Below are 13,520 nucleotides of genomic sequence, written 5' to 3'. Positions count from 1 at the left end.
TGCACTCGCTCACTTGACGTTCACTCTCAGATGATGATGCATTGTGAGATGACAGGTTGGATAAATGACTTACGTCAGATAGTCTGCACGTTTCAGCTAAAATCAGTAACTCACTTAGACAATATTTAAAATTGCGTTTTTCAAGTTCTAACTTCACTGGGAAGACTTTGTTATTTCATGTATATCTCCGTCTTGTATACGCTGCTGTTCATGTATAAGAAGAAGAACATATTCTGACTTTAAAATTATCCAAAATGTCTAAACCGTAAAATGTCTAAATTCTGCCGTTCTTGACGTCTCCAATAGCCCCCCATACGTCAAACAAGAAAACGTCAGGGAAAGCAAAATCCCCGAGAACCGAGTCCAAGGCCTCTGCAAAGTCATCAGGGTTCTTCTTGTCTCTTCCTGCTTCCACGATGGTGGTTGCTACAGAAAGAAGGGGACAAAAATATATACAATAATATAATGAGATAAGATTTCACAGGCAGATGAAGGTAAATGTTGGCTATGACAAGTTTATTTTCTTCCTCATCAGACAAACCCACAACATCAGTCACCAAAAAATACACCTAGAGGTCCTTTTGCTTGCGAATCATATGATATGATATTAGATTGTTAGATAATTATGAAATCATGTGATTCCCAGGCCATAAACAGACAAAAGGCTGGTTTATATCTATCCAAAACTAAACCCTTTTAAGTTTTATATTTTTTATATAAATGTCAAACAATGGCCTTTTCACAAGACATTAAGTAAACTGAAAATACACAGTGCAATCCTCTTTATTAGAATCCACTCTAAATAATACCATTTTATTGGACTCAACAAACGCAGATGGTGACAGACACATTGACTGTTCCTGAGGAGCAACTTCAGTGATGTCAAATTGTACTTACAGACACCTTCAGTTGTTGGTAGGACTTACAAATATTTACAGTACAGCTATCAATATATTTTGGTGTATTATATTTTTGGTATACCCATGAATAGTCAATGTGTGGGAAACATTCAAAAGAAGAGATGACCTTGAATACTCGACACATCCAACGATGTCTTATTTTTATATTTTTTTGCTTTCTGGCTTTTAAAAAACATTAGATGTGACATAGGTTTAAATTACGGAAGCGTATTGCATTCACTTGAAAAAAAGAAAAGCTCTGTTTTTCTGAGATAATTATCTCGGAAATTCCGACAATATAATAACGTTTTATAAATACTGCACGACATGATTATGTATAGTACATATTATGAATTTTATGGGGATATGATAGATAAAGGGAATATAGTTTTCATTTTTGTCCATAATTCAAATATTTGGTTTGTTAGTCTTTTGTAGTTTACTCTTATTTATACAGAAGGAGAGTCTGACAGTTTTAAGCGACACTATACGTCATGGCGCTAATACAAGAAACGTTGCCAAACAAAAGACTGTCTAAGAGTGCAACAGTTACATGCAGCCCGCTGAACAAGGGCTCTATGCAAAACGTCCATGCAAAATGTATCTTCATCAAAATACTAGCTTACAATTACCTCAGAAAAACAGAGCCTTTGTTTTTTTGTTTTTTTTTCAAGTGAATGCAATACGCTTCTGTATTAAATGGACTCACTCTGCATCTTAATGTGGAAATAGACATTTTCAAAATAAAACATATTGAAAAACATTTAAAACATGCTCAACAATGTTTAAATAAAGACATGTAATCATATTATTAATGCACATAATTTTAATCTCTCATTTGTCCATCAGTATTACCTCAGTGTATAAATAATATACCCAAGCATGACCTTAAAAATACTTTGTAAACTAACAGGATTATAAGTACATAAAAATATCTGAGTAAAAGGACAACTTGTGTTCCCCACTTGATGTGTGTAGCTGAATTTGGCAGAATTAGCTCAACAACAGCATTTTTGAACAACTTCTATCCAAGCAAACTGTCAATGAGTCACGTAAATCATATTTTTTCTTTGCTTGGGAAAGGATGTGCAACCGAATATGTTTTTCTAGGATCACTTCCAGGCAAACAACAGGGTGAAGGACACACTGATAAATCATTAACCCATTTTATATTAGGTCTAAACATCCAAGGCCTTGAAAGTCTGGCAAAGGGCAGAGTATGTGTCCCACTCATATTCTTTACATTCCTTTTCTTGAGAAGTTGATGTTGTATTAGTTGGGATGTAAGCAAATGGGCTTCTAATGAAATCTTTTAATTTATCTTTTATTGATCTTATCTCAAGTATTTTCTCTGGAGCTGTCATCCTGTTTTTTATGATTCTCCAGGTGGACCTTACTCCTTTGAGCATGAAGCGAAATGAATGACATCTCCATGTCAACAGAGCAAACTCCTTTAGAGAGATGTGGATGAAAGTTCTGGAAAAAAGCTTTTCAGCTGACCAAAAGTTGAGATATTGTATATCTGTCAACGTAGGGCTGGGTGTTATGGCAAATAAATTGTATTTTCAAAATTCTCGTGATGAAATCTTCTCTCATTTCCTTACATCCCAACAAGGATTCACTGTATAATGCTATGTGGATGTCTTACCCAGCTCCAGGTCTCTGATGCCCATGTAGCTCTCCAGCAGGTCGTCCACTTTCTTGGTGGCCTGTTCCTCAAACTCATTTTGCTGGCAGCACAGAAAGGAAAAGGACAGATGTGTTACTGGAAATCCACCAGTGTTCACGCTCTAAATATGGTGATGGAAACTGTGAGGACATGTTCTCATACCAAAACATTTAAGGCCCGACAGTATCCCTGGCTACTGTTTATCCCTTGTCTTAGTGTTGTATACACTTAGAAAACTTTATAGATAGCAAATCCTTACTTATCTTTACGCAAGTGTTAAAGGTTGACTTTAAAATGACAATTTTATAAAGGTCACTTCTGGGTTAGGAAGCAGTTACTGATACTGTGTGACTGTTGGTTTGTGTGTGACTGGAGTCAAGTGGCTGTGTTCAGTTTATTTCACATCAGTTCTGGAGTCAGTATTGTGTGAATGTGGATTCGTGTCGATATCTTGAGTGCATCAGGAAGCTGAAGCAGTCATGGTCGCGCAGAGCGTGTGAAACTCACCACTTCCTGGACTGTAGCAGCACCCTTAGAGCGCAGACGCAGCGTCTCCCTTCCATTCACCATCTTGCCCTCGTTTGACTTTGGCGCTCTGGTCCTCATTCCAATCATGTCTAAAGCACACAAACAGGATGACAGCATTTCCTCATATTAAGAACACATTTTTTGCTTCTACAGATCAATTTCTTCACAGACTACTTCTTCTTTTGAAGATTCAACAAATGAAATACAACACCACATTTTACAATCCTTTGTTCTGATGTTCAGTTTATTCCTAATTTGCTAATTAGCAAATATTCCAATGCTAACAGGCTAAATTACGAATGTGAACATGCTAAACTCGCAAACAGCAAGACTAGCATGCATATAGCTCTTCTTTCAATGATGTTGAGTAATTAACGATGTTTCTCATGGAGTTATTTTGATCAAACACACTCTTGGGGTTTATAAAATGCACATCTGTGTTCAGTATCATACAGCTGGGGCCTTCCCACTGATTCCAAAGAGGATATCAACCCTCTCCAGTGAAAGGTCAGAGGTCATGTATTGCTAATAGTGTTTGTTGTGCATTATTTGCTGCCACGAACACAGGAAAAGCATGTGTTGTAATATTAAAAGTTCCATTTCAAATCATCATGGTGGATTTAAAACACTGAAAAACACAATGAACACAGTTTTTGTCAAAAACACAAATGAGGCCTCAACGTTGACTCACAAACAATTCAGTTCATGTCTCGAACTGTTCAAAAACCCACTCTTATTTTTACCATTATGTGTGTGTCCTTTGTTTCTTTTCCTCATACAAATTGTGTGTTAAAATGTATTTTTTGTTAAAGGTTTAGTGTGTAGGATTTAGTGGCATCTAGTGGCGAGGTTACATATTGCAATCAAGTGAATACTCCTCACCTCACCCTTCCCCTAGGATGGACTTGAACATACAGTGCCTTGCATAAGTATTCACCCCCCTTGGACTTTTTCCCATTATGTACTGTTACTAACTGGAATTCAAATAGACTTAAATAAACTTTTTCCCGTTTGATCAACAAAACATGCATAGTACTTTGGAGGTGCAAAATAAATTTTATTGTGACACAAACAATAATGAGAACAAAAAAGTTGACATCTGTTGGGTGCATAAGTATTCACCCCCCCTGTGTCAATACTTGGTAGAACCCCCTTTCGCTGCAATTACAGCTGCAAGTCTTTTGGGGTATGTCTCTACCAGCTTTGCACATCTAGAGATGGAAAGGTTTGTCCATTCTTCTTGGCAAAAAAGATGAAGCTCAGTCAGATTGGATGGAGACCGTCTGTGAACCGCAATCTTCAAGTCTTGCCATAGATTCTCTATTGGATTGAGGTCTGGGCTTTGACTGGGCCATTTTAAGACATTAACATTCTTTAATCCAAACCATTCCTTTGTAGCTCTGGCTGTATGTTTAGGGTCATTGTCCTGCTGGAAGATGAACCTCCGCCCCAGTCTCAAGTCTTTTGCAGACTGCATCAGATTTTCTTCAAGGATTTCCCTGTATTTGGCTCCATCCATCTTTCCCTCTATTCTGACCAGTTTCCCTGTACCTGCTGAAGAGAAGCATCCCCACAGCATGATGCTACCACCACCATATTTCACTGTTGGGATGGTGTGCTCAGGGTGATGGGCAGTGTTGGGTTTTCGCCACACATAGCGTTTTGCATTGAGGCCAAAAAGTTCAATTTTGGTCTCATCTGACCAGAGCACCTTCTTCCACATGTTTGCTGTGTCTCCCACATGGCTTCTGGCAAACTCCAAACGGGATTTTCTATGGATCCCTTTCAACAATGGCTTTCTTCTTGCCACTCTTCCATAAAGGCCAGATTTGTGGAGTAGACGACTAATAGTTGTCCTGTGGACAGATTCTCCCACCTCAGCTGTGGATCTCTGCAACTCCTCCAGAGTAACCATGGGCCTCCTGGTTGCTTCTCTGATTAATTTTCTCCTTGTCCGACTCTTCAGTTTGGGTGGACGGCCTCCTCTTGGTAGGTTTGCGGTTGTGCCATATTCTTTCCATTTTCTTATGATGGATTTTATGGTGCTCAGAGAGATGTTCAAAGCTCTGGATATTTTTTTATAACCTAACCCTGCTTCATATTTCTCCACAACTTTATCCCTGACCTGTTTGGTGAGCTCCTTGGTCTTCATGATGCTGTTTGTTCAGTAATGATCTCCAACAAACTCTGAGTCCGTCACAGAACAGGTGTATTTATACTGAGATTAAATTGCAGACAGGTGGACCCTATTTACTAATTATGTGACTTGCAAATGTGACTTGTGAATGCAATTGGTCGCACCAGATCTTTGTTAGGGGTTTCACAGTAAAGGGGGTGAATACATATGCACTCAACACTTTTCAGATTTTTATTTGTAAATAATTGTTAAATCCATGTAATATTTCCCCCCACTTCCAAATGATGCACTATTTTGTGTTGGTCCATTACATAAACTCACGATGAAATAAATTTTAATCTGTGGTTATACCATGACAAAATGTAGAAAAGTCCAAAGGGGGTGAATACTTATGCAAGGCACTGTATATTTCAAAAATGTGAAAGGGTCTTTCTACAGCCAGTGTTTTGTTTGTCCATTCTGGGCTTCTGTAGAAACATGGTGGTGCATCATGGTGCGACAAGGGACCCACCGCTGATATAAAGGCGTCAATGTAACATAATGAAAACAACATGTTTGGTAGTTACAAGTGATTATACACAAACATAATTACATTATAATAAGAAATATTAAATTGATCATTCATCCCTCTGAACCATACACATTGGATCTTTAAATCAGGAGTTAAATATCCAATACATGCCGTATGTATAGATATGTTTTCAGGTTCTGTTGATGGAGGCAACAACAGTAAATCTCCATTTAATCTTGAAATGCAAAGTGTGGATTGCTCTCACTCAGTTCATCAAACATTAGTGTCGTTGGCTGATATTTCTGATATTCAAAGCACTGATGAAGTCCCAGCTCAGTGACATTCAGGATTCTAATTAGCGGAATAAATAATTTTACACATGCAAATCTAATCCATTTTAATCAGATTTGGCCGCCAACCATATTGTATGTGTATCAGTCGTTAAGAGATTCAATTTAGTACACCCACAAAATTGTGATTGACAGGTTTAAATAGAGGGGGGGAGGGTTCTGCTCATCAGAGACTGAAGCATTTCTTTTGTTCATCTGTGGATAAAATGTAAATTTTTCGAAAGTCTGCACAATTTTGTGAGTTCCAGTTATGTTGGCCTGGTGCCTCTGTTCAATAACACACACACACAAAATGTTACAAGTCCTTTGATTGAAAATATTCACCAAATTGTCTACAATCTAGCAAACTTCCGTTGATCTTGACATTTCTTTCTTCAAAACAAAACCTTAAAGTCAAAGTGGACGAGTTTGAACATCTCCACGACAACAGAGCAAACACAATCTGCAGCCACGGCTGAAAGCTGCAGAACAAGAAGTAGAACTTGATTAGAGATTGTTTTATGAAGTACTATATTGTGTACTGAAAATATTAAGTGTGGAAACATGAGATGCTGATTGTGAACAGGAAGTGAGCCTGTTGCCATGGATTTGGCTTCCTGTCTGATAAGCGAGGTTATATACAGGCCCCAGCCAACGTCTGCTGAATCCACTCAGAGGGCGGGTACTGCCGTCCTTCCTCTACATGTCCTCAACCAGATGAACTAAATGAGCCACTTCCTGTATTTTTGAAGGGAAAAACATTTCATGGAAGGGAATGGAGAGAATGGCGACTTTATGCGGAGAAACATCCCGCGAAAAGGTCGTGGGTTCAAAGTGCCAACATTTTCCTCATGACTGTCAATGCACTGCACTCGGTTTGAGAAATACACACATCAATAAATACAGCAAAAGCTTGAGGAATCAGCCAAGTTTCCTGTAAGACTTGGCTTTGTGTTAGCCAATGATTCCGTAAACACATTTTTACTCTCAGCAGATAAGCTGCAGAAAAGGAAATGAAAGTGTCTTTCAGACTGAAGAATAATTTAGATAAAATACAATTAAGTATAAATTGAATTGGGTGATTGTAAAGCATGATGTACTTCAGATGTCTGCTGGGTGTGTGTGTGTGTGTGTGTGTGTGTGTGTGTGTGTGTGTGTGTGTGTGTGTGTGTGTGTGTGTCTGCTTCGTCCTGTATTACTCATGTTGTGGGGACCTAAATCTATTTACACAGTCGCTTTATGGGGACAAAAAATGGATGCGTGTTCCTGTCTGTCGTGGATGCTGTATCATGGTTGTTTCTGCAAACCTATAAAAGCTTTGCTTTATTTCTTCTCTGACCGACTTTCGCCTGGAGTTAAATTGTGACCTAAAAACAGTGCATCACTGTGCAGTATCCACTTGTTTGAAGCACATCGGTTTCTCCAGTGGTTGCAATGTGATGAAAAATCCCTCTAAGCTTTTTTAATTTTGTCTGTGCACGGTTCAGAGGAAAAACATATTTCAGTAACTGAACACAAAGTGTTGATTTCCAATAAATTGCATATTTACTCTTTGACAAAAACCAAGACCAAGAATTGAATTTACTTACAAGCAAAAAGATGGATGCTCTTTTTGTGTTTTCAAATGCTAATTATCTGCTTTTATAGTTTGTTTAATTGGATTATCAAAATCAAATCATAACCGAGCCATGCTTGTCAATGCGGAGCCACTTCTGAGCAACCCCAGTCATGCACAATGATGTTGGCTGAAGCTTAACAACCACTGGCATAATACCGGCCAATAGCCATTACTGTAAGTTGACAACTTTCCCAGGCTCATTAGCAATTAGCCTGAACTCTTTAAACTGTGACTTTCCTGTCTTCTTGTTTGGCATCCCAAGTGGGAACAACAATTTTTGGTAAGTTTTTTTCTTTCGAATTGCTGACGTCACCACTTAAAAACCAATTGACATCATTTTTCGATATAAACAGCTGTAAAAAGTAGCTTCTAATGTCAACTTGTCAAATGTTGCACTTTTGTCCCTTGCACACTGTATCTCCATCTGACACAAACACCTAACCCCAGATTGTTTAGCTAATACAGATGTTTTGTATGATTAACATGCACAGTTTAAATTATTGCTATCCCTGTTGTCCCATCTTTGTTTAGAGTGTCCATATTTGTTCCACATTCCAAATTCAAAGCACATAAACACACCAAAGTCAGTAAGGCGACTTCACAACTCAAAGATCAAGAGGAGCTGTGAATCCACAGTTTGTTCCAGGGGCATTTTAAGGGACTTTGGGGGCCCCAGGCAAAAAGGACCTGCATACTTGTCATTGCAGTGGATTTAATCAACTATTCTCAGGGGGCCATTCTCAGCTCAGGGCCATAGCCTGTTGCCGACTATAGTGACAATTAATGCATCACTGCACAGACTCAGTGTCAATTTAGGCAGTAAGTGATGTAAGTAATATTAAGGTTTATGTCTGCCTGTTGACCTTGTGATCGTAACTCCTGGACAGCATGAATCATTTTCCACTCACCAAATGCCTTCTTGGGCCCGACCAGGCGCAGCGTGAAGGGGATGCCCCTCGGTTGCTCTTTCAACATCTTGGCCACCTCGTAGTGTCGACAGCCCACAATGCTCTGGTCATTAATGGCCTCGATGTGGTCGCCGACGCACACACTCTTCAGTTGGTCAATAGTACTGCCCTCTTTTATCCTCTGACAAAAGAAACACATGGAAAATTCTCACATGGGTGTCGATGCCCAGTCTGCGGCGCTTGTTTGATTGTTACAAACTAAACCATTAATGTTTTATGGGACAGTAAGTGAGGAATCATACCTCCAAGGCCATCTGTTCAAAAAGAGGGTTTACATTTTAAAGGAAAAAACACGAGATCAGAGATTTTAGACTGATCAAATGAGGATTCAATCTATTTTACCGAAGGTCATGCCTATTCTTTCCCCGACGTGTTTTCTACAGAATCGTACCCAGAATTCCTTGTAGCAATTTTAATCTATTGCTCCTCAGCCTATTAGGTTCTTTCACACATTCACCTTAATGAAAGCGTATCCAGCTCCGTTGTCTGTAATGGTGAGGCCCAGTGCGTCCTCTGTCTTTGTCACCTCCACCTCCTTGGTTTCTCCTCTGACATGAGCAAAGATGAAGTCCTCCAGTCCGATCTGTCCCCCCAGTAGTTTCTGCATGTCCACTTTATGAGAGTTGAGGGTGCAGAACAGGATCTGATGTGAGGAAACGGGATGACAAAAATGAATTGTTTCTATTTTTGAAATCAGAATCCAATATCATTTACACTCATGCAAGAGCAAATACCATAAATACCTAATATAATATATGATATAAAAGAGAAACTTAATTCTGCTGTAACACTGCAGGAATATCCTGCTGTTGCTTTGCTTTGCAGAAAAAGAAACCTGTCAGGTTGTGTTAATATTGTACTGTACATAGTTTAAACACTAGAGGGCAGTAGAGCCATGTGCTTTTTGTTATTGTGGCCATTTTGTTATGAGTCATTATTGTGATTCCATAGTGTTTTTTATATTTCAGGATTAATGTAAAAACCTTGAAATTGTTATCAGCAAACAGACTAATTACATTCAGTTTCTTATATATTATATTATGAGTTGTATTCCAGGTTAGTGATTGAATCAATAGATTGAGTCAGTAGCAAACAGACAGTGAAGATAAGCCTTTCTCCAAAGTGACTTTAAGTCATTGAATCAACACTCAAACATGTAAACACAATATCTGCCAGGTATGTGTGAATACTGTGGGCCTGTGGTCACATGTGATACTGTGGACTTGAATTGCTTCAAATTTTATCCTGATCAGAGTCTCGTATAACTTAGTCTGGGAAATGTTAAAGAGAAGTCCCTCTGTTTCTTATTTATAGATTTGTAAATTCAATTTGCAAAAATGTCCCACGTCTTTAAATTTGATATTCTGAAAGCCTCAAGTTGAAGTCCATCTTTAACTGTATAATTCAAGATAGCCTGAGTCACCTGTTATCTCATTTTGAGCAGTTCCTGTAAGACATTGCTCACAGTAACGCTCTCGGCTAAATGGGAAAGTTTGACTACAGTCCAAGGTCTTCTCTGGAATCTACCTGTACTGTAACTTTATGCTGCTGCTGCTGTTCTGTCCTCAGGAGGTCAAGGAGACTGCTCTGCTTCTCACTATCACCAACTAATTGTCTGGCATTCCTCATAGAAAGGTATCTGATATCTGTCTGTGTGCAGTTCAAGGTCTTGTAGATATACTGCAGGTTATTGGATAAGCAACCTTCAAATTGACATCTGTTTAAACAAATGCTGTTTGGTTTCTTACTTTAAGACCCTAAAGCTCTTTACACTTGCCTTGAAGACTACTAGCTGTTTATTTAGCAATCTATAGTGGAAACAGTATTTGTAGACATAAACTTAAATGATAGCCTAGTCTGAAAAGGCTTTTACAAGGCTAAAGTTTTTTTTTTTAATTGTTGTCCACTGATGTATCAGCCACAATGTGAGGCTCCGACCGTTTTGTGGTAATCACTTCAGAATCATTTGTGTAATCTTGTTCAAAACTAATCCTAACCCACACAGATGAATACCAAGGACCTTCAGTTAACCACTTCTTTATCTTAAATCATCCGTTCATTCCCCTGTGGAACTGTAAATCATCAGAGGTAGGAGTGATAGCTTAATTACACAATGTAGATGAGATGTGTGTTTAATGTAGGGCAATGTCCTGTGTTAATGAGCATGTGGGAACTCTGTCTTCCTAAAATAGATGTTAAATGCTTGGGAGTGGAAACCTGCATAACGCAAGGAAAGCGGTGGAGCCATTAGATCTGTCACATGTCTGTTTATTGCCCGATAAGATCATCAAGATTTGTTGCTGCATGAAATGTACATTGGTCTACATATATCTCGTCAACTCGGCTTGTTTGTGTCCAGCAGGTAGTAATACACAGATAGGACGGACCTTCATGGTGGCCTTCACAACTCTACTGATAAGCGCTAACTGGGGCCAATGCCGAATGTTACGTTGCTGTTGCTGAGTGTGTTACCATAACATACTAGAAAAAGCTGCAGAACACCGGCCTATCATCATCCATCCAATATCTAAACCGCTTGTCCTTTCAGCGTCGCAGGGTAGGAGGCTGGAGATAATCCCACCTGAGGTGGTGGTGTATTCTCAACAGCTCGCCAACATATCACAGGGCCGACACATAGAGACAAACAACCATTCACATTATGGTCAGTTTAGAATCTCTAATTAACCAAACCCCGATCTACATGTCTGCATGAAGAAGCCAAAGAAAACCCATGAAAACACAGAGAGAACATGCAAACATACAGAAAGGCTCTGGCCAAACCGGGATTCAAACCAAGACGCTGCACCACCACTATCATTATGTGTAGGCATGTTAAACATGTTTTTAAAAAGGTTGTAATGTGTTTACAGGGAGTGTAACATTGAACTGAAACACAGACAATTATTACAGCCCCACCTTGGGCTAGATTTTGAAAAGGGAACTACTCTTTTTCTACAGACATAGTAGGTCAGTACATACAGCCCACTGACTGAAAATACTTCATCAAATGTCTTTTCATATCTTGGCTTTGCAGGAGCTTTTTCAAGTCTTTGAAAATAGCTGTGGTGATTCCATCAGGGTTTTATCTAGGACTGGCCTTGGATGCCACAACCATGAGAAAAAGCCTGTGTGGGCATTTACTTGGCAGAGAGAATGTTTGTTATATGAGACATGTAGGAACACTGAGTCAAAGAAGCACTGCTGAATTTTATGCTGATAGTCATCATCATTATCAGATCATTTCCTAGGAATTAGGCAAACCTTGTTCACACAGTTATTTGAATATATTTCCATCAATGTAAATGGACGCTTGAAGAACCACTTACTCCTTTACCTTATCTTGTTATTTGAGTTATTTTCAAAGAATGTGTTGTGTTTTCTGATTATCTGGTTATTTGTTTCCATTATTGATCCTGGTCAATATGAGACAAGTGCAAAGTCTAGCAGACAGTAGTGAGGGCAAATAGTGCATCATGAAAACTGCCTAGAATGGAAACCCAACACCTATTTGCTACTGGCCTGCCAGACTAGAGAAGAAAGAAGAATACAACCATATCTTAAGTTGTTGATTTCCATAACTGGAAATACCTAGTCTGACAATGTCCACATAGATAGCTTGGTTTGCTTCGTACCTCTGAAGGTGAGATGTTGAACACGTCTGCAATCTTGGCATACAGCTCCTTGACATTAGTGAATCCGTGGATGCGGCCTGTGGGACTTCCGTGAGCCAGCTGAGTGTGGAAGATGAGCCTCGGTCTCGGGTATTCTGGCGGCCCTGGGGGTGGTGGTGAAGGTGGAGGAAGCGGAGGCGCTGTGGGCTCCACGCACCCCTCGTTCGGGGCCTTCTGGTCCCCCATGGCTTCGGAGTCTGCTGCTACCTTGGAGTCCTGCGGGCTCATAGTCTCCCCGTTCTGCATTGGCCCCAGCTCAGGTGCTCAGTCCTCTGGGAGGCCTGGTGCTGCACTGCTCTGGCAGGGTGTAAAACACAGTCCTTACCCCCGCTTAGCTGATCAACCAGCCACCCAGAGCTTTGTGGTGAAGAGCACAGATGAATTAGTGATGGCGGTAGCCTGGTAACAGTATCTGGAAGAGGCCAGCCAGACCCTACCAGGTAGAAACCCAATACGCTTTGAGTTGAGGATTGTATGTGTTACACCTGAGACTCTAGCTCGCTCGCTCAAAGAGAGCACAAACAAAGCACACGAGGTGAAGGTCTCTTCATAAACATGACACAGTTAAGAATCGAATCGCCTCAATCAGTCTGACGGCAAGACACACATTCCTGAATGTGTGAAACTACCTCTGAAGAGTGAATTGCCCAGAATGTCTGCAAATATAACAAATGTGGGCCATTCAGTGATGACCACAGACAGCGTCCCAGTGCTGCAGGTAAGATGATATCACTGGGTAGGGGAGAAAATGCCCTCCCTCCCTTCACTGGGCACGTTGAATGCAATAGGCTGTTGCTGGGGTGAATCCTTGGTGATGCACTGACCTTTTTGACCCCACAGACGGCACACACATAAACTGATGATGATTAGGCAGAACAGATGTTTTTAAATATCAGTTTCCTAACTATAATGTGTGCACACGTGACTTAAGAGGCCTTGAATGATATTGAATTATACAACATAACATAAACTGCTACAATAAATGAAATACATATACTGTAAAAGGTGTATTGTCCCTATACCTCATTTCTTATATACTAATACTATGTATTCGATTTTAAAAAGAGATTTTTTGTAAACCAAGAATGTGAGTCTCTCACTATAATTAAAAAAAAGGATTAAAATGTATATATTTTCACCCTAATTTATTGTGAAAACCACAATGGAACAAATCACCCAATTCCCTAAAC

The 13,520-nt window shown here is 39.6% G+C and overlaps 1 protein-coding gene across 1 annotated transcript; it reads right to left on the bottom strand.

Moving 5' to 3' along the window:
* Nucleotides 1–87: 87 nt before the first annotated feature.
* On the bottom strand, nt 88–12,576 carry gipc3 (GIPC PDZ domain containing family, member 3). Its single transcript, XM_034584157.1, has 6 exons — nt 12,292–12,576; nt 9,117–9,302; nt 8,600–8,780; nt 3,076–3,185; nt 2,548–2,629; nt 88–426 (listed from the first exon to the last, which is right to left on the bottom strand). The coding sequence occupies exons 1-6, from the start codon at nt 12,574–12,576 to the stop codon at nt 275–277; spliced, it is 996 nt and encodes a 331-aa protein (XP_034440048.1). The 3' UTR covers nt 88–274.
* Between the last annotated feature and the right edge of the window lie 944 nt (nt 12,577–13,520).

This window comes from Hippoglossus hippoglossus, chromosome 4 (assembly GCF_009819705.1).
Source record: "Hippoglossus hippoglossus isolate fHipHip1 chromosome 4, fHipHip1.pri, whole genome shotgun sequence".
In the NCBI taxonomy this organism is placed as follows: domain Eukaryota; kingdom Metazoa; phylum Chordata; class Actinopteri; order Pleuronectiformes; family Pleuronectidae; genus Hippoglossus; species Hippoglossus hippoglossus.
Note: the sequence above shows the minus strand (reverse complement) of the source record. Positions and strands in the feature narration are given on the sequence as shown.

Coding starts and splice junctions, on each gene's coding strand:
- gipc3 (XM_034584157.1), bottom strand. CDS start 12,576: ATGCAGAACGGGGAGACTATGAGCCCGCAGGACTCCAAGGTAGCAGCA. Junction 8,781..9,116: donor CTGGATACGCTTTCATTAAG/GTGAATGTGTGA, acceptor TTCTTTTGTCAG/AGGATAAAAGAGGGCAGTAC. Junction 3,186..8,599: donor CGGGCCCAAGAAGGCATTTG/GTGAGTGGAAAA, acceptor TGTGTGCTTTAG/ACATGATTGGAATGAGGACC.